At 41.1% G+C, this 20,080-nt stretch overlaps 1 protein-coding gene across 3 annotated transcripts in view; it reads left to right on the top strand.

Moving 5' to 3' along the window:
• The window catches only part of FCHO2 (FCH and mu domain containing endocytic adaptor 2), a 104,711-nt gene that overhangs the window by 61,348 nt on the left and 23,283 nt on the right, over nt 1-20,080 (top strand). For all 3 annotated transcript variants that reach the window (XM_038765715.1, XM_038765714.1, XM_038765713.1), the window contains exons 9-15: nt 3,539-3,583; nt 6,217-6,289; nt 8,780-8,804; nt 14,215-14,272; nt 14,936-15,111; nt 16,221-16,232; nt 16,671-16,695. In XM_038765715.1, coding sequence (XP_038621643.1) covers nt 3,539-3,583; nt 6,217-6,289; nt 8,780-8,804; nt 14,215-14,272; nt 14,936-15,111; nt 16,221-16,232; nt 16,671-16,695 — 414 coding nt within the window. The remainder of the gene's footprint in view (nt 1-3,538; nt 3,584-6,216; nt 6,290-8,779; nt 8,805-14,214; nt 14,273-14,935; nt 15,112-16,220; nt 16,233-16,670; nt 16,696-20,080) is intronic.

Below are 20,080 nucleotides of genomic sequence, written 5' to 3'. Positions count from 1 at the left end.
AATTTTTTTTATTTTTAAAAGATATTGCTGTGTATTTAATACAGTGTATTTTCTTATGTTTGAATGCCGTGTGAGTTCATTTTGCTCCTTAACTCGGATCTGTTTTCACATTCAGAACTCATCTGGGTGAGAATAATAGCCTTTGCATTATTATAATTTTAAATAGCTAAATCTTAGCCTTTTAGAAATCACTGATAATTATTTTCCTTGTTTCTCATTTTCTTTCCTGATCATCACCTTTGTTATAGCTATGCATTTATTTTGGGGGCATGAGATCTTTTTTGCCTTTTAAGGCTAAGATTAATTAGGACAACTTAGGACCACAGTTGTATTACACTTAGATTAGGATCTACCCTTTTCCATTTGGGAGAGTCGGGCCACAGCAGTAAAGTAGCTGACTTTTAATGCTATTGTTAATTCTGACCCATAAGTTGATGGTGAAAAATACATGTGATTTTGGCAGACTTGTCCACAAGTCCTTGAGCACTGATACAAAAACTAATAATAATAATGATGGTACTTATTAAGTGCTTACTATGTACAAAACACTGTTCTAAGCGCTGGGGGGATAAAAGGAGATCAGGTTGTCCCACTTGGGACTCACAGTCTTAATCCCCATTTTACAGATGAGGGAACTGAGGCCCAGAGAAGTTAAGTGATTTGCCCAAAGTCACACAGCTGACAAGTGAATCATCAGTCGATTGTATTGTGTCCTTACTGTGTGCAGAGCACTTGGGAGAATGATCCCTGCCAGATTACAGTCTACCAGTCTCACCTCTCTGAGAGAAAATCTCCCAAATCAGAATCTTCTCTTACTTTATTTAAAATGCTAATATTTTGGTTTTATAAGTTTGCAGATTATCACTCAACTGACATGCCTGAACGTTGCAAGTTGATCAATTGTTTTGAGCGTTTTTGGTGGGCAGAGCACTGTACTAAGCACTTGGGAGAATGCAGTATAATAGAGTTGATAGATATGTTCTTTGACCACAACAAGCTTACTGTCTAAATGAACAAATGATTGGGGAGGAATAATGCTTTGGGGCTCAGAGAGTCATCCCCGAGTCATTTCAGAATCCTCAGGGGCATTCTGGATCCTGGTTGGTTTCCAGAGAACTTGCACACAGCACTCAGGTCTGACAAAAATGTCTGTTTTCACTGTGTGTTTTAGCTAAAGCATTCTTTGGGAATTAAGAAGTGTTCTTTCGACATTGTAAGCCTGTTTGGGACACCTACAGTGGTAGCAATGGAAGAAATGATTGAGTTCATGTATGCGGTTTCAGAAACTCCTGGGCATTACAGTCTGAGTGTTCTGTAACAGAAGATTTTACAAGAATGCAGCCCTCACATTGTAGAAGAAGTGGGTGTAACCAGTGGAAGAACTGTTTCCTTCCGACCTCTTTTCTGACAGCCATGAGTCCCCAAATAACTCCTGTGGAAACTGTTGAGTCTTTCGTATTGATTCTGATCAATCGGTTGTATTTATTAAGCTCTTATTGTGTGCGAAGCACTATACTAGGTGCTTGGAAGAGTATAATAGAGTTGGTAGACATTGTTGTACCCTGAAGGAGCTTAAAATTGATTGGGGGAAATTGACACTAAAATAAGTTATGGACGGGGGAAGCAACTGAGCATAAAGTAAGGAGTTTGAGGGCATTCCTGGGCACCACATGTGTATGTGACACGGAAGTTCTGAAATGGCAGCAAGCGAGAAATAAGTTAGAGAGAAGAGAGATCAATTTGGGAAGGCCCCCTGGAGGAGGAGGAGGAGGAGGAGGAGGAGGAGGAGAAGGTGTGATTTCAGATGGGTTTTGACAGTGGGGGTGAGTGGTCGTCTCTGGTTGTGGGCTTGAGTGATGGGAAGGATGGTGGTATTCAGTCTTGGACATATGGGCCGTGAAGGGTGAGAGAGATGCAAAACAGTGCATAGAAAAATGTGAAATTCCAGAGAAGGAGAGGTCAGCGTAAGCGAGGCAGATTTTGGAGGCATCCATATGGAGGTTGTAGTTGAAGCCGTGAGGTGAAATGAGCTCCCCAAGACCGTGAATGTAGATAAAGAACTGAAGGAGACCCAAGAACTGAACCTTGAGGGACACCCACTGTTTGGGAGTTGGGGGTCAGGGAACAGCCAGAGACACAAGTGGAGAGCCAGGAGAGGTTCTAACTGGAATTGTCATCCAATTGTATACTCACCTAATGGTTGGGTGTGTGTTCTAGACACTTATTCTAAGTTTATCGTTCTCATTTTAGCAGGTGACTTGTAATCACGGTATTTGTATGTATAGTTTTCAGAGTAGAGGTGAAGGTATCCCGGCTGATCCTTGCTCCATCACTAATGGAGTAAAGCATGTCCAGTTCTATTTATCATCAATAGTATTTGAGTGCTTACTGCGTACAGAACACTGTACTAAATGCTTGGGAGAGTACAGCTCAACAGAGTTGATGGACACATTCCCTTGCCCAAAACGAGCTTACAGTCTAGAGGAATTCCAATTCCAACTAATTTTTCCAACTAGCCTTATGCCGCCACGCTTGAGAATACAATGAAGAACCTTGTTTGTAGGAATCAGAATAGGCTTTCAGTCCACCGGGGAATTCTTCCCTCTCAGCAGTCAAGGATCATCATCAAAAGTCTGGGAAACAGGCATCCAGGAAGTGCTGTGTACTGACAGCTGTGCTCTGGTGTTCAAGAAGGAATGCAAATGAAACTACTGAATCATCTCATTGAATTAGTGCTCGAGGCTGACAAGTCTGAAGAAAATAGTGATAATTGTAGTTTTGTTAATCTCTTTTTGTGAATGTATCACTTAGCCCCGTGCCAAGTGGCAAAGCAGATATGAGATAATCAGATGTGACACAACCCCTGGCCCACATGAGGCTCAGTCTGAGAGGGGAAACAGATATGTAATCCCCATTTCAGAGGGAGAAAACTGAGGCCCCAGAGAAGTTAAGCAACTTGCCCAATTTCTCACAGCAAGCAGTTGGAACTGGAGGAGCAAGAATCAGAACCCATGTGTCCTGACAGAAAACCAAGCCGGGACAAGAATGCCAGCAGTGAGGTTCTAGGGTGCAGGCAGCTCACCCACATTGAGTCAGTGCAGCTTTGCGGAGCAGGACTCGTGAGAAGAATGGTGATTACATGACCCCCTGGCAGCTGCTAAATAGAACACATAAGCTCCCTTGAGGGCAGGGAGTGGGTCACGTAAGCCTGTTGTACTTTCCCGAGCACTTCGGTCAGGGCACGTAGCACCCAAAATTCGCTCAAATACCATTATTGCAATTGCTAATAAAGACAGAATAAACAGTTTAAAGACATTGTGAAGCAGTCCCAAGCACTGGGATATAACAGAGGCCTGTTAGAACACCCCCTCACCCCCCCAAAAAGGCCGACCAGCTTGGTAGTCAGCAATTAGCAGAGGGATTATTCCTCTCCTTGAGTAGAGGCATCACGGAAATCCACTCAAGGAGAGGCTTTATCAACCTATTGGAAAATCTAAAATGCTCTGTTTCTTCATGTAGCCCTCTTTTTTTTTTGCAGGTCTTATTGAATTTGAAGAGTGCAACACCGCCAGCGCAGTTGAAGGTAACTTATAGTTCTAGTTGGATGTGCAAATCAATCAGTCAATCAATCGTATTTATTGAGCGCTTACTGTGTGCAGAGCATTGTACTAAGCGCTTGGGAAGTACAAATTGGCAACATATAGAGACAGTCCCTACCCAACAGTGGGCTCACAGTCTAGAAGGGGGAGACAGAGAACAAAACCAAACATTAACAAAATAAAATAAATAGAATAGATATGTACAAGTAAAATAAATAGAGTAATAAATATGTACAAACATATATACATATATACAGGTGCAATGGGGAAGGGAAGGAGGTAAGACGGGGTGATGGAGAGGGGGACGAGGAGGAGAGGAAGAAGGGGGCTCAGTCTGGGAAGGCCTCCTGGAGGAGGTGAGCTCTCAGTAGGGTCTTGAAGGGAGGAAGAGAGCTAGCTTGGCTGATGGGCAGAGGGAGGGCATTCCAGGCCAGGGGGATGATGTGGGCCGGGGGTCGACAGCGGGACAGGCGAGAACGAGGCATGGTGAGGAGATTAGCGGCAGAGAAGCGGAGGGTGCGGGCTGGGCTGGAGAAGGAGAGAAGGGAGGTGAGGTAGGAGGGGGCGAGGGGATGGATGGACAGCCTTGAAGCTGAGGGTGAGGAGTTTCTGCCTGATACGCAGATTGATTGGTAGCCACTGGAGATTTTTGAGGAGGGGAGTAACATGCCCAGAGCGTTTCTGGACAAAGACAATCCGGGCAGCAGCATGAAGTATGGATTGAAGTGGGGAGAGACACGAGGATGGGCGATCAGAGAGAAGGCTGATGCTGTAGTCCAGACGGGATAGGATGAGAGCTTGAACGATCAGGGTTGGATGGAGAGGAAAGGGCGGATCTTGGCAATGTTGCGGAGCTGAGACCGGCAGGTTTTGGTGGCGGCTTGGATGTGAGGAGTGAATGAGAGAGCGGAGTCAAGGATGACACCAAGGTTGCGGGCTTGTGAGACGGGAAGGATGGTAGTGCCGTCAACAGTGATGGGAAAGTCAGGGAGAGGGCAGGGTTTGGGAGGGAAGACAAGGAATTCAGTCTTGGACATGTTGAGTTTTAGGTGGCGGGCAGACATCCAGATGGAGATGTCCTGAAGGCAGGAGGAGATGCGAGCCTGGAGGGAGGAGGAGAGAGCAGGGGCAGAGATGGAGATCTGGGTGTCATCAGTGTAGAGATGATAGTTGAAGCCGTGGGAGCGAATGGGCATTTCCGATGATTCAGGAAATTTCCTGTCCCTAAAGCTAAGGCCTGACTTTAGAATTGTGCCAACCAGCACAGCAGCAACAGTTAATTCATCTGAATCTAACAGTGAACTAATCTTCAGCATCTCTCCACGAGATGCTAGGCCCTGTCTAAAAGACCATCTAAAATCAAAGGCAAGTAGTGCTTTTATGTATTTTATTTACTATCATTTATTAACCAGTTACAGTCCACAAAGAGCACTGTTATAAGCATGTGGATAATTGCAGGAAAGTCCATTAAGACCCATTCCAGGCCCCACGAACACCTCTTGGGTTTGCCAATGGTGAGTGCCACCCAGAAGTAAGCGCCTTTCTTTACCTGGCTGCCTGAAACAGTGGTGGAGTGGCCAGACCAACCCCATTTCTGTGGAGCCTTCACTATTCTCCCCTCATTTCCTGCTTCCCTACTCCTAGGGTTTATTAACGATCACCTGCAGGTGAGCTGAAAAGAAGCCCCCTCGGTTTGCCTGTGTCCCCCCCGCCGCTAACTTTGCCAGCACATCCTGCCAACAGTTTGATGCCTCTTTTTGATGGGCATAAGGCAGATAGGCAAGATGATTATGTTTCTTCTCGCCCTTAGGTAATACCTGTTGTAATCATTATAATCAGTTCCCTTCATTCACAGATCACTTGCCTAAAAGTTAACTTAGTTATTCTTAGAGAAGAAGTCCTGAATCCTGGCAGATTTTAGGGGATATTTGGTAAATTAGAAAATGTTAAGTTAGGTCACGTGTACTTGATGGTAAAGTGAGAGTGGAGGTGGGTCCCACACCCTATTGTAACCTTAAAATGAGAAATGAGAAAGAGTACAGAAAACTAGTAAATGGAATTAAGTCGACGGGAAGCAGCATGGCCTAATGGATAGACCCCAGGCCTGGGAGCCAGAAGACCTGGGTTTTAATCCTGGCTCCGCCACTTTCCTGCTGTATGACCTTGGGCAAGTCACTTCACTGCTCTCTGCCTCACTTTCCTCAACTCCAAAATGTTGACACAGTATGTACCAGTCCTAGTGCCAGTGCTTGACACACAGTAAGCGCTTAACAAATACCATAAAAAAATTAAGTGACTGGCAGAGTACTCCTTGTAGAAAAGCAAATTGCATGTATTGAGCTCTTACTGTCTGCTGAACACTTCTAAGTGCTTGGGTCAGTACAATAGAGGTAAAAATCCGTGTTCATACAAATGTCGTGTATGTGCCTTAAGTTACCTGTGGCTTTGGCAATTGGTATAAACTTTATTTTCCTTTCCTCCAAAATGTAACAGCAAGGGGGTGATAGCATAATTTTTCTGCTATGATGCAAAACATAGTCCTAAATATAATGCATTTGTAGCAATAAGCAACATATATCTGTCTTCATTTAATAATAAAAATATTTTTTTTCTCTAGGAATAAAACCAAGGAAAAGAAAAACTTTTGGTTTGCCAGGCATAATTAAGAAGGACAAAGATGCAGAATCTGTGTAAGTGATTTTAAAATGTACCCCAACTTTTTCTTGCCTTTAATTTCAGGAATTTATCGACCCGAAATATTCAGCTACAGCTGAAGTTTATTACATAAATTCTCAGTTAAAAGACTGACTTTAGAGAGTGACAGGAGGGATTTCATTTGAAGTCTAAAATTACATTTTGCAATGATTTTTCAACAGTGTTCTTGACAGGATCGGCCAAAGCTTTTCTCCCATTTCTGTGATGGAGGATGTCTTCCCTCCCTATATACGGGGTGGAGCTTTCAGCCTCTGCTCACTCTCCTAGGGAAGCTCAGGGTCCATATAGAGAGCCTTTAGGGTGCCAGGTCCGTTTCCAGCCTTTTTCTGGAGTTGATGTTTCCAATTCTCCTGAAGGCTCTCAGAATTAGGGGGCTCCCCTCAAATTGGATCCTGAGGTGGGGATTCTTTGAGCCACTCGATCCTGGGTCGGCCTGGGTGTGTCAGAGTGTCCTAAGGGCAGTGGAGCCCAGGGAGTCGCTGGATTCTGCACCACCATAGCTGACCTAGAGCTGCTCTTGTCACCCTGGGGCACAGATGAAGTAGGGTTTTTTTCCCCTCTCTCTGGAGCCGGCTTCACAGGTGAAGGGGTAGCCTCAGGGCGAGCATCAGAGGGCTGCCTTGGGGTGGTCCTGGAGACAGTGCCTGTGGGAACAGGGCCTGGGAGGGGAAACAGCAACCCTAGAACCAGGATCAAAGTCAGGCAGTCCCTTGGATGGGAGAACCCACTAACTTTAAACAGGTTTCCTACGCTGTCATAGAGACCCTGCATAGGCTTGCAATCCGACAACAAATGAAGTTGTGTAGAGCGGGAAGGGGTGGAAGATTTCTCCCGGCTGCAGGGCAGCAGATGTCTGAAGCCAGCCTTAGCTGCATCTCCAAAGAGAGTTGGGTTCAGTGTTTGTGACCAGTCGGACAGGTAGAAGCGGACTTGTCAAAAGCCACCGAGGAAGTGACGTTTTAGAATGGTACTAGTTCTTGGAATTTGTCTCTCCGTGTCCCATACCCTCTTAGGGGAGAAAAGCCAGTGCCAGTGTGTTATCTTATTTGCAATTATGTTCTCTATGCTCTCCGTTCCTATTCCCCTTTCCCTTTATATATCTCATCCTTCAAGATCACATCAAACTCAACCACCTTTCGGCTATCAGAAGTAGCTAGATATTACTTCCCCTCAAGGTAATCTCTGCCGCTTCTGGGCCACTAGGGAACGGTACATTGATTTATTTTCCTTTCCTTTTTCCCAGCCCATTCTTTTCCCTTCACTGAGTTCATCGATTTGCCGATTAACCGTTTTATTTACTATTCCATTAGTAGAGCTTGGTGCCTTTTGCAGTTGCTTTAACACAGAAACAGGTACTTGACAGCTGAAAAGCAAGTTACCCAAATTCCTTCTATTAGAAGAGTGGTTGTTTTCAGACCATAGTTATTTTATCTGCCTCTGGCTGAAATCTGATATTTAATTATTCGGTCTTCCTTTCTTTCAACCAGTCCTCCAGTTAGTGTCGTAGGTCAGTTTCGCCAGCCTAGTTATAGTTTGGGGAACCAGCATCACTTTGGAATATTTACCAATTCTATTATTCATTCATTGTCGGTCGTGTTTATTGAGTGCTTGCTTACCGTGTGCAAGGCATTGTACTAAGGGCTGGGGAGAGTGCAGTACAACAATAAATAGACACATTTCCTGCCCACACTGAGCTCTTGTACTCTTCCAAATGTCCAGAATATCGCTCTGTCTACAGTAGCGCTTAATAAATGCCATCGATTGAAATGCAGCTTTTTAATATGGCTTGTCTGTGAATGGCACAGTCTCATCTGGCTGCTTCTAATCCCTAAGCATCTATTTAAACAGCTGTATTTCTTCAGAGGGTAATTCATAATCCAGTACATAGTACAAGTTTGTGGTTTGTGAATGTCCACTTAGTGGATCGCTAGCGACGTTTCAAAGCCAGGATTTAAAAGTATTTTAGAGAAACGTTAGTCCAAGATCGAAGAATAACACAGTTTAAGAATATCAGCATTTTGTTTTTGGCAAGTCAATTAGAACTGCTAGTACATAGCTTATATGTCATCAGCACTGATAGCTGGAAAATTTGTCCATTTTAAAACTGATTAATTTTAAAAAATACAAAGACTTATTGGAATCCAGAGGACAAAAAAATTCAGGTGCTTTTTTTAAAATCTAGGTGAACACTTGCTTAAATTTTTGCTTTATGTAAAAAGTTCGAGTTAACCGGATTGTTGTCTGACTTTTTATGTAACAAATTTAATTTAGACCTTTGTTTTCCAAAATGTAACCGCAAAAGTTGATTTTTTAAAAACTATAGTGGTAACCATTAAATAAGTAATAGCATTCAATATAAGTGATATAAAGTTCAGTTGAAGATGAGATGGTCAGTCACCACTGAAAGCTTATTGCTTTGAAGTGTTCCATTTTATTAAAACACTATTTTTTTCTTTTTTCAATAGGGAATGTCCAGATGCAGATTCAGTTGTAAGTAGATTTAATTCCAACTCAGATAATATTAATTAATGGTAAGATGGAGCTTGTTACCCTTTTCTCTTGCAAAGAAAATTGCAAACATTGTTATGGCAATGTAAGTGTTGGCTGTGTTGAAAAATTTAACTGTAACCATTATTTTACACAGGATGTTTTTCATCCACATATATGTTCCTGTAAGACACATAGAGATAATTTCCTGGTTAAATGTGAAGTTCTGCTATCTGCCTTCTGGAAAGTTGATATTTCACTTTTTAAATGTTGAGATCATATTTTGGAAATTTAATGGAGTGGTCTTCATGAGGGCAGTGACTTCCAGGACTTTTATTAATTGGTAGATTGCTGCTAATACTTTCTGCTGAACACCGCTTGGTCTAATCACAATTTAGGGTCTTCATTGCTTTCAAATGCAAGACAGCCTGAAATATTGTATAATTGAAGTTTCTAGTTTCGAGAGTAAAATGAGAACTTTTCTGTTTAAATCAGTTTTGAGGGCATTTTTCTTTGTTGTTAAACCTTTTTCAATATATAGTTCAAGAGTTCAAATGGACCTCCCCGGGGCAACAATGGGAGGGTAAATTTACACAATGCTGTAAGTAATTTTCTGCTGGCAGATATTTTTTCAAAAGTCATTTTTTTTATTTTTAAAGGTTCAATGGTTGTGACAAAATCCTAAATTCTCTTACCATTCTTCTTGCTAATATGTATGCATTTCCATTTTCTTCCTGTTTTCCCAAATATCCTCGTACAGTCCTAAACATATTTGTACTTCTGTCTATCTGCCATAACAAAATTGCAGTGTAACAGTGCGAGGTGCTCAAACAGTGCTCAAACGGTTTAATTTAAGAAAGGTATATTATTTAATCCATTGAAAAGCAGCTATTTACCTCTTGTTTAGTTATCGTGGCCTAATTGCTGGAAACTGTGAACTAAGAATATTATCATTTGTGGGTAAATTTACAGAGAAAAAATCAAGAATTAACCCTAGAATTAGCCGGTCTTTAATGGAAATAATAGCCCTTGACAGCTCTAGGGTGAAATTCATTGAAGTGAACCATAACTGGGTTTGACTTTCAGTGTTTACCTTCTGACTTGCTTGTTTTGGTACCCCTGGTTTAATAATTAATGGAAAAATCCAACTAAATGTGCCTGACACATTTCTTTCAGATACTGTAGTCATCAAGCATTTTAAACCAGGATCAACTGTCTAGGGCATTTATTTGTGAAGCTTGGTTCGCCCTTTTTAGATTTTACATGGTAAATCTGGTACTTTGAGTATAAAAAGAATGTCTGAAGTGATGTATATTTAGTAATGTGTACATCGTACCATGCTGCAGCCAGTAATCCATTTGTGTCATTTAAGCAGTATCACAAAATTAACCAGAGCCCTCTGAATTAATGAGTGTTTTTCAAGAAAACAGTGAAGATTGCCTGGAATTCAGATCCTTATCTGGTGCCTCCAAAGGGCATTCTTTGAAAAAGCCTACCTGTTTGCTTTTGGAAGCAGGTATATTTTTTGAGACTAGCCTGTTTTGCTGTTTGCTTATGGGAGTGATTTTAGCTCTTGGATTTTATCACCTATTTCCAAGCATGTTTACATCCTCCCTTTTGATCTGTATTTTTACTAGGTTAGGGCAATTTGTCCTGCTGGTAATAAAAAATTAGAAGTCACTTTAGAAAGTCAGCTGTGCAGAGGAATCCTAATGTAATTTTATATTTTAAAACTGCCCCACTACTATTTAGACGCTTACATCAAATTCCTGAAGTCTTATATTTGTAAAAGATATGGTTGATGTAAGTCCAAATTTGGTTCATTAGTTTTATATTATTTTGAAAATATTCTTGGCTAGAGAACTTCATTTCCAAGGAATTTTTGATAGGCGATTAAACTCGTCTATTAAAATGAGCTCTGCTCATTGAAAGTTGTGTTAATGGGGACATAGTATTCTCACTAAGGGTGAATTGTTAACAGATCCCAGGCTGTGGTTCTGGTGAGCCCTATTCTCGGGGTTGAATGAATCAGTTATGTATTTGCTTCAGTCGCATGTAACTTGTGCATGCTTTAGCAGAGCCAGACACTAAAAAACCACAGAAAGATTAAAGGGCCCAGCCTCGGTTTTCAAGAATCATAAAGAAATACACAAACTGTATTCGTAAAGCCTAAAGGTCAAGAGGTGTACATAACTGTGAGCTTGTTGTGGACAGGGAATGGCACTGTTTATTGCTGTATTGTACTTTTCCCAAGCGCTTAGTACAGTGCTCTGCACACCATTAGTGCTTAATAAATACAATTGAGTGAACGAAATGCTCTGTTCCTTGAGTTGCTGTACCAGCTCCATTGTATTGTACTCTCCCAAGCTCTTAGTACAGTGCTCTGCCCGCAATAAGTGCTCAGTAAATACTTAGAGATGGAAGCGAACAGAGTGGGAGATGAGAGCACAGGAGGCAGTAACTTTTGTGGAAGGGGCAGCGTGGAACCCAGCAGCAGAATCCAGAAAGCCATGCTAGAGGCTGGAGTACCATGAACCCTCTGCATTGATGCCAAGAGCTGTGATAACTTATGGAAGGATTTTGCTGCTAATATAAAGCAAAGGTTTACTCTTTAGGTTACTTGTGGTATCTGTTACTCAGGAGTAGCATGGCAATATATAAATGTGATTGATTGGTTTTGGCAGACGTGTAAAGGTTGTATTATGAGTCATTGGGGCTCTAGTGTTTTACGGAAGCGTACATCATCTCCAGTTTTTTGTTCCTATTCCGTGTAGTCGGTTGCCATACTTCATTAGCCCTTCTTTAAAGCATGGTCAAGGTTGATTTGAGAACAATTGAAACTTAGTCTTGTGACTGGAACAAGTGAAATTTAGACTGGTGCACTTTTATGGAAGGAAAATCTCTCTTTAATTTCTAGAAAGGAACCAGGAATTAGAGCCAACCACTCGGGATTAAAGCTCATAGTGCAAGAATGCAATATCTAATTGCAGAATTGAGTTCATAGTAGAGTCAGTTCTTTGATAATGCAGGGCTTACATTCCTAACAAGATACACTGAGGAAAACTTGAGGAAATGTTAAGGAAAACTCACATTACCCTCATGTAATAGTTGATGCCAACCACGTGCACAAAACATTCTTTCTGAAATTGCATCTGTACTATCTGGGAAGAACAAATAATGTTTGTTAATTTGGACTAATGTCCCATAATTCACCAAGAGCATTCTATCCAAAATGTGCGGCATGAACACATCATAGGAGGACCGACTGTACCCTACCCCCTGGATTAAGTAACAGTAATAGTAATCGTATTTGTTAAGCGCTTACTATGTGCCAAGCACTGTTCTAAGCACTGAGCATGCACGTGTGCAGATGTCAACACCATTGGCCACTAACTTGGTCCCGTCTAGACTGTGAGCCCATTGTGGGCAGAGATGGTCTCTATTTGTTGATGAATTGTACTTTCCAAGGGCTTAGTATAGTGCTCTGCACACAGTAAGTGCTCAGTAAATACGACTGAATGAATAAATAAGTAACAGGTCCACAATTGTTTATTATTTGACCTTCAGGACCTATTATAAAGCCACCTTTTTAGGTTGTTCTGGCTATTTAATAAATGGTTCTCAGTCCATCAGTATTATTTTTCGAGTGCCTACTGTGTACAGAGCACTGTACTAAGCATTGGGAGAGTACATAGAGGGCGTGATTGATGTGTGATGGGTAAGTGCTTAAATAGTAGAGTATATACATCTACATGTTCAGGAGTGCTGCAGGTAGCTGTGAATGTGTTGGTGCAGTGCATAAGTGAGGCAAAAATGTTGAGGTGGTAGTTGGAAGCGTAGGACTTGGGAAGAAAAAGAATAAATCAGGGAATACCTTCTGGTGGAAGTAGCATTTGAAGATGGGGAGGGGGTTCCAGGAATGAAGGACTCAGGAGCTCTGGGCTGATTCTGGGTTTCCCTGAGTCTTGGTAAGGCACGGTGGGGGCCTGTGGAGGGGTTTGAAGAGAGGCAGGGCATCTGTAACTCACCAGAAATCTATCAGTTAGTCAATCAATGGTATAGATTGAGTGGTTACTCTGGAGCATACAAGGGAGTAGATAGACACAATCCCTGACCGCAAGAAATTTACTATTTAGCGAACCAAGCTGCCTCGGTCCTATAAGAGTCTGGCCTGACCCTGCCACTGTGTAGTGTTCCTAGCCCAGAGTACCGCCCCCGAGATTGGATTTCCTTAAAATGGCCAATGACTTGGACCCTAGAGTCAGCATTTTGCTTCTCCAGTCTGCCGGTGCCCTTTTGCATTAATGTTAAAGGCTTAAGTTTAAGGCTTTGACCCTTACTTGGAAACGCTTGAGACAGTCAACTGTATTATTCCATTTTCTCACCACTGATACTGTTGTTAGGTAGTCAGACCAGTGGAAACCAAAAACTCAGTCTTAATGCCTAACTGGGGCATCTACTTTGTGGTGTTTAAAAAAAGAGTTGTTGTTGTTGCTTTTTCTGAGGTCTTAAGGGCGTAGTGTGAAGAGACTGAGGTAGGTTTTTTTTTTCTATTTGTTATTTCCATATTCCACTACATCTTTGTTAAATTGAGATGCAATAGATTCACTTGAGCCTATACCCCAAACAAAAATCTGTGTTTAGGAAGTGTTTTTTTAAAAAATCTGTGCCTTTAAACATAATTTATTTTGACAATACTACCTCTGAAAAGTGAGTTAAATATTCACAATCTCTAGTGATATTATCTGACTCAAAATTATGGTGCTCCCATTCTGCTTATTAATTTCCTCGTAAGCTGGTTCTAATATTCTGCAAACTGTGCTGCTTGGATCTTTTGTTGTCCAGTGTTTTTTTAGGTTTTTAGTTTTTTGAAACTTTAGTTTTTTTAGCTTGCACATATTTGGGCACAATGAAATGATGCTGCCTACCATCAGAGGAGGAAGAATCTCTACACCCTAATTGGAATAGCACTCCTGTGTGCTATTTACTTTTTAGAACATCCTGAAACTAGTTGGAGCACTATTTTGTTTTCAAAGTGTCATTTGTCCCCAGTTGAAATGAGAAATTGTATGTGCTGAGGAAAAAAAAGAATGTGAATAAATGACACACAGAGATTGCAGACCTATTGGCATTTGCTAATTCTTGCCCTGAAATAATGTGGTATTCTTTCCATGTTCCATTCCTAAGTAATCTTATCTGTCCGACTCCTGAAGCATGGACCATTATTTGAAATAACTCCCCAGTAGCAGAGTACCATAATTTTCATGCCCTGTATCACTGACTTTAATCTGACAGCAGAATTCCATTAATGAGTTTATTCCTAAGTAATAAAATTTCAAATAAATCTACATTATTGAATTTTAAAGTTGAGATTTTTAAATGCCATTACAGTAAATTCATGTGCTTCTTCTAGAACATTCCTGATGTTGACGAGGAAGGGTATAGCATTAAACCAGAAGCAAATCAGAATGATATCCTTTCATCTTCTGTGGAGTGATTCAGTTAAGGATGGCGGTACCATGGTTACAAGGGAAGAGTGATGAATGTAAAAACCAACTGTGGGTGTGTTTCTATCCTAGGTCAAGCAGTGGAAAATCTCACTGGTATTTTTTGTTTGTTTGTTTTTCCACTCCTTGTTCTTTACCTAGGGGTTTCCATTTACAATTAAATTTTTGTCTTTTCATTTGTGTTCTGTACTAGTGAGACGACTGCCCAGTTCTCTGGCAAGAGGTGAGGTAGGAATGGGTAGATGTTCTTTTCCTGTGCACAGTCATGTCTTCTGTAATTCAGGATCAAGTTCCTGAAGCACCTCGCATTACAGAAAATTTGGTATCGGCACTCAAGCCCTGGCCTGGGCCCAATGTTGCTGGGAAGACATTACAGGCACTGCTTTGCGCTGTAGCCAGGCAAACACACATTGTGGAAAGAACCTTCCATAATTTCCTAAAATGAGTCCATCTATAATGAGTAATGACAATCCACATTGTAAAAGAACTGAATAGCTTAATCCCCATGTTGTTTATCCTTGATTATCAACTTCCTTATTCCCCTTCAGGAACTGTATTTTTCCTTGGGCAGAACTGGCTCCCTAGGAAAACCGGGTCAAAGAACAGTTTTCCTTAATATACACAAACATACCAAAGAGAACCATTTCTACTCAAGCAGTGATTCTGATTCTGAAGATGAAGAACCAAAGAAGTTCCGCATCGAAATCAAACCTATGCATCCAAACAACTCTCATCATAACATGCCCTCTTTGGATGAATTAAAAGTATCGATAGGAAATATAACTCTTTCTCCGGCAATATCCGTGAGTCACGTTATGTCCAGACATTTTATGTAGTAAAAAATATGGCCATTAGCCATTATACTTTTTCTGGTGGGTATTGAAAATATCTTTTAAACCATTTTTGTTGTCTTGTTTAATTGCAAGTATAGAAGTAGTAATAATAGTATTTATCAAGTGCTTACTAAGTGCTGGGAGAAAATGCACAGGTGGGAATTAAATATGGTCCCTGTCCTTCTTGGGGTTCACAATCAAAATGTACTATGAATCAAGGAAAAAACAATATTTTATTCCCTTTTAAGGAAAGTGGAGATTGTTTTTTTTATTTAAATACATAAAACCCCTAATTTGGTCACGGCTAAAAGTGAATTAGACTATTTCCAGTTAAACTGGAAATGAAGTGAAGTTGTTCATAAAACAAATTTGAAAAATATTTGACTTTTCTAGGGTTCTTTGGTATTGCTATATTTTTAACAAGAAAAAAAATAATATCTGTATATGTTGGCTGCCTTCCCTGTTCCAGTTTTGCCTTTCACATGGGAGGGAAAAACCCACTAAAACGTCCAGGGGACCCATCACAGTTGTGAGTGTTTCCTTGTAACCCATTTAACCAGTTCTTGCAAAAATACAAAACGAATGTCCTGAAGAAATCAGATAAACAGGGACCTTGTGCCCTGCCCCTCCTCTACCTCTTCCCCTCCCCTCTCCCCCCATTCTATATATTAATCAGCTTGCAGGACTTACTACTCCACTGCTTGGAAAGAGAGACAAGTAATTTAAGTAAGCTCTTGGTCCACAACTATTTGGGAATATACATACAGTAGTGTTAATTAGGACTGGATTTAAATAAGTAGGAAAAACATTTTGGTATGAGGGATAAGGATTCTCATTTTACTTGATCTATAAAGGGTGTAGACAGTGAGCCCGTTGTGGGCAGGGATTGTCTCTATTGCTGTATTGTACTTTGCAAGCGCTTAGTACAGTGCTCTGCACACAGTAAGCACTCAATAAATATGATTGAATGAATGAATAAGAGAAATTGGCAATAGAGTGGAGAAAACTGTTATGTTTTAAATTTCTAGGAAAGCACTAGTTACATTATTTTCCCCCCCTTTCTTTCCACATGACATTAGAGGCACAGTCCGGTAAGTACAGATCCTTTTATTTTTCCCTTACATAACTGATAAATTTAAAACGTGGAATCACTTTTTGAACATTGATCCTTTCGTTCGATTCATGGTAAAATGTATGAAATGGCGTACCTCAATATTTTGCCCCCCAAAGCCCATAATGTGTTAATATCGATCCCTCAAATTTTATTTTATTGGCAGTAAGTTCCTCAGCCTTCGGATTTTAAATTGCCAGTTTTCAATATGATCCTGATCTTCTCACCTCAAATAGATTTTTGCTTCCTTCATATATTTGAATAGTGTACTTCTTTGGATTTGCAAAATTACCTGTTAAGTTTACAGTAACTTTAAATTCCCAAAGAAAGCTCTTATGTATTAAACCTAGTGTTTGTGTCCATTTCCAACCACTATTTCATTAAACACTTGACACTGTATTTTTCATTTCACCTCCAGGTGCTAACGAACCGGAATTCACCTAGTAAGTTTGAAGTTTTTAATAGATGGTTTATCTTTTGTGTCTTGCTGGTGTTCTTTACATTACATTTTATCAAGCAAGTAGTTTTATTCCTCTAATTGCATCTGGTTATACTTACAAATGGACATTTTTTCTTAGAAGAGTCGAGGAACAACTGAAAACTAGCCTTTAGTTTTGAAAAAAACACTTTCTAGGCCTCTTCCTTACTTGGAATAAAACAGTAGGACAGTGGAAAAGTATTAAATAATAAGGTTTGAAATGGATTTTTGGAGGACAAACCATCAAAGTTGTTATGTGTAGATTTGTTAACTTCAATGCAAGATTGACTTTACTGCCTTGGAAATCAAAACCATTCCCATCAAAGCCTTAAAATATCATCTAGTAAGTTTTGCAGTTGAATTTTGTTTCTGACCATGCTATCCTGTCTGATGTAAGACAAAGTAAAGGCTGAAGGAAATCATCCCCAGGACCCAGTAGTTGAGTCACAGGGCAGGTTTGGGTTCCCATAAACAGGACCATTGCACTTCTTGACCAAAGGCAGCACTCGGCTGCTTTAACATCCAAGGGTGTGATGAGACCTCATTACCACTGGAAGTTTTGCCTAGTACTGTTTGAATCGAAATGAACTCATGTGAAGCAGGACTTCCAGGTAGGTTCTCTTAAGTCACTTGGGTTTCCTCCGGATCAATCACTAAAGAATATCATTTATTACGTGCCCCCCAATCACAGTGGCACTTCAGAGTAGCGTGGGCTAGATCTTTGGCTGCATGTCAAATAACCATAAGAAGCAACATCAACGCTTTTACACTGTTTAGATAGCTCCATGAGGGCTTCCTCAACAGTGAGCATCCTCAAAATGTCTAGAGGCAGGAACCTTTTGCGGATTCCACCCGGGTCTCTGGGTTGATGATAAGCTTGGGGTCGACAGAGGTAATATACCAGCCCTCCCCAGGGAAAACATAAACACATCCAAAGCTCATCAGAAACTTAGTACTGTTTAGACTGTTGCTTTTTAGGTCCTGACCAGTGATGCGTCAGTAAGCAAAGAGACTGAAAGATTGCAAAAATGATTGAAAGCCAAATCAGGAAGGCCAGCCTGTGTGTCCAACAAGGGGAAAAAACCTTTTCGGGTCTGATACCGGTACCCGCAGCAGACATCACATGGAGCCATTGAGCAGTTCCCTGGGCCACGCTCACCATCACATGACAAACAAGATCCCCAGTAATCAAGTCTGAAATTCCATCAGCACAGAGGCCCAGCTTAGTGCTTTGCTGGGCGGGGCAGGCATAGATTCGAGGAGAGTAACTGAAAGGAAGAGAGACAAGGAACGGTTTTAAGGAGGCTGCAGAGCCCAGCTTCAGACCCTCCCTTGCCTGCTAAATATTGAGGAGTCAACTGGTGGAGCCCAACCTCCCAGCAAAGTGCCCGGGACAGAGCAGTGGCTCCCTTTGTGCAGGAGCTGTGCAGGATGGGGAGGTTGAGGTCCTGCAGACAGCAAGTTCATCACAGCCACAGGGAAACGAGTCTTTGGGTGTTATGTGGCATGAGACTAGACTGTGAGCCCACTGTTGGGTAGGGACCGTCTCTATATGTTGCCAACTTGTACTTCCCAAGCGCTTAGTACAGTGCTCTGCACACAGTAAGCACTCAATAAATATGATTGAATGAATGAATGAGAGAAGTCACAGGTTGCTCTTTCTTGCCACATGTTCAGGCATACTATTCATTGCCAGTGGGCTGCTCTTCAAATATCAGAGGTGCTCTCTGTCACACACACACACACACACACACACACACCCACCCACCCACCCACCCACCCACCACCACCACCACCCCAACACCACCACCCCACCACCACCACCCCCGGCATTAAATTTGAGGGAAGAAACATGTCGGACACTGTATGTAACCTGAAATTTTAGAGAGGTGGGTTTCAAACTGTGCAACACAAAGGAACATCCCAGTGTGAACAACAGAATTCTGAATTCCAGTGAGGAAAATGGAGCTGGAATCATCTATTACTATTCTAATTATTTTGTTAATGATGTGCATTTACCTTTAATTCAATTTGTTCTGACGACTTGACACCTGTCCACATGTGTTTTGCTGAACAGGTGGTTCTGTTTAAAATGAAAAAAACCCAGTTCCTTGCAATCATTTGTAAAGTAATTTTCCTGAATTTTTTTCTAATCTTCTAATTTCAATTAATTCAAAATGATTGGTGAGGATAAGCAGAAAAATTACCGTTATGTAGCCATTTTCCTGTTAGATTTTTTTTGATGGTATTTATTAAGCGCTTACAATGTGCCAGGCACTGTTCTATGCACTGGGGAGGTTACAAGGTGATCAGGTTGTCCCACGGGGGGCTCACACTCTTAATCCCCATTTAACAGATGAGGTAACAGGCACAGAGAAGTTAAGTGATTTGCCCAAAGTCACACAGCTGACAATTGGCAGAGCTGGGATTTGAACCCCTGACTTCTGACTCCAAAGCCCGGGCTCTTTCCACTGAGCCACGCTGATGATCTTCCAGTGTGACCTTTCTTAATTGAAAGGAGTTAATCTGGATAGAGAGTACTTTGAAACGTCTGTATTTATACATTTGTAAAAAAAGAAATTTTTAATGTGAGTTGTTGGCATTTCCAGTTTGCAAAGTTATTTTTTGAAATTCCACTAGAGGGCAGAAAGAAACCTTATGATCAAGCATTTCATATTTTTTAGGTGCTTTACCTCAGTGTCAGTGCAGAAAGCGAATCATTGATGATGATTCCTGCTTGGATGATTAATGAGTATGATTATTGAGAACATAAAGATTTCCTTTTCCTTTAGTTCATAGAAAGCCGCACGGAAATGTAATATTTATCGCAAATTAAATCTCCAAAGTTTGATACATATATCTTGCACTCATGGCAATGTCAAGGAGCTCAGAGATGCCAAGATGTTAAATCTGCTTTGGTCTGCAGTACTGCATTCTTTGTAGCCCAGTGAAAAAGACTTGCTGGTGCAGGATTTTTGTCTGTTAGCAGGAATTTTTTCAGGCGTTAATAACCACTCTCATCAACATCTTCATTATTGCATCAGCAGTTCACATGGAATTTTCTAATAGAATATATGCTCAGGTGCTGAAATTTGAGAAAATAACTTCCAGAATGTGTTTCAAAACCTTTGTCAAGAAAAAAATCTGTACTGTAATGATTTAGAGGTTGGGCCCCTCTCCTTAGAGGTGAAACAGGACAAAGTCATACTATGCTCTGAGAGTATTATTTCTGGTTAGCAGATTTATCTGTATTATTGTATTATCTGTATCTGTCGATCAATTGTATTTATTGAGAGCTTATTGTATGCAGAGCACTGCACTAAGCACTTGGAAGAGTACAGTGTAACAGA

This window comes from Tachyglossus aculeatus, chromosome 23 (genome assembly GCF_015852505.1).
Source record: "Tachyglossus aculeatus isolate mTacAcu1 chromosome 23, mTacAcu1.pri, whole genome shotgun sequence".
Lineage (NCBI taxonomy): Eukaryota > Metazoa > Chordata > Mammalia > Monotremata > Tachyglossidae > Tachyglossus > Tachyglossus aculeatus.
The sequence above is the reverse complement of the archived record's forward strand: the minus strand, read 5'-3'. Positions and strand labels throughout refer to the sequence as shown.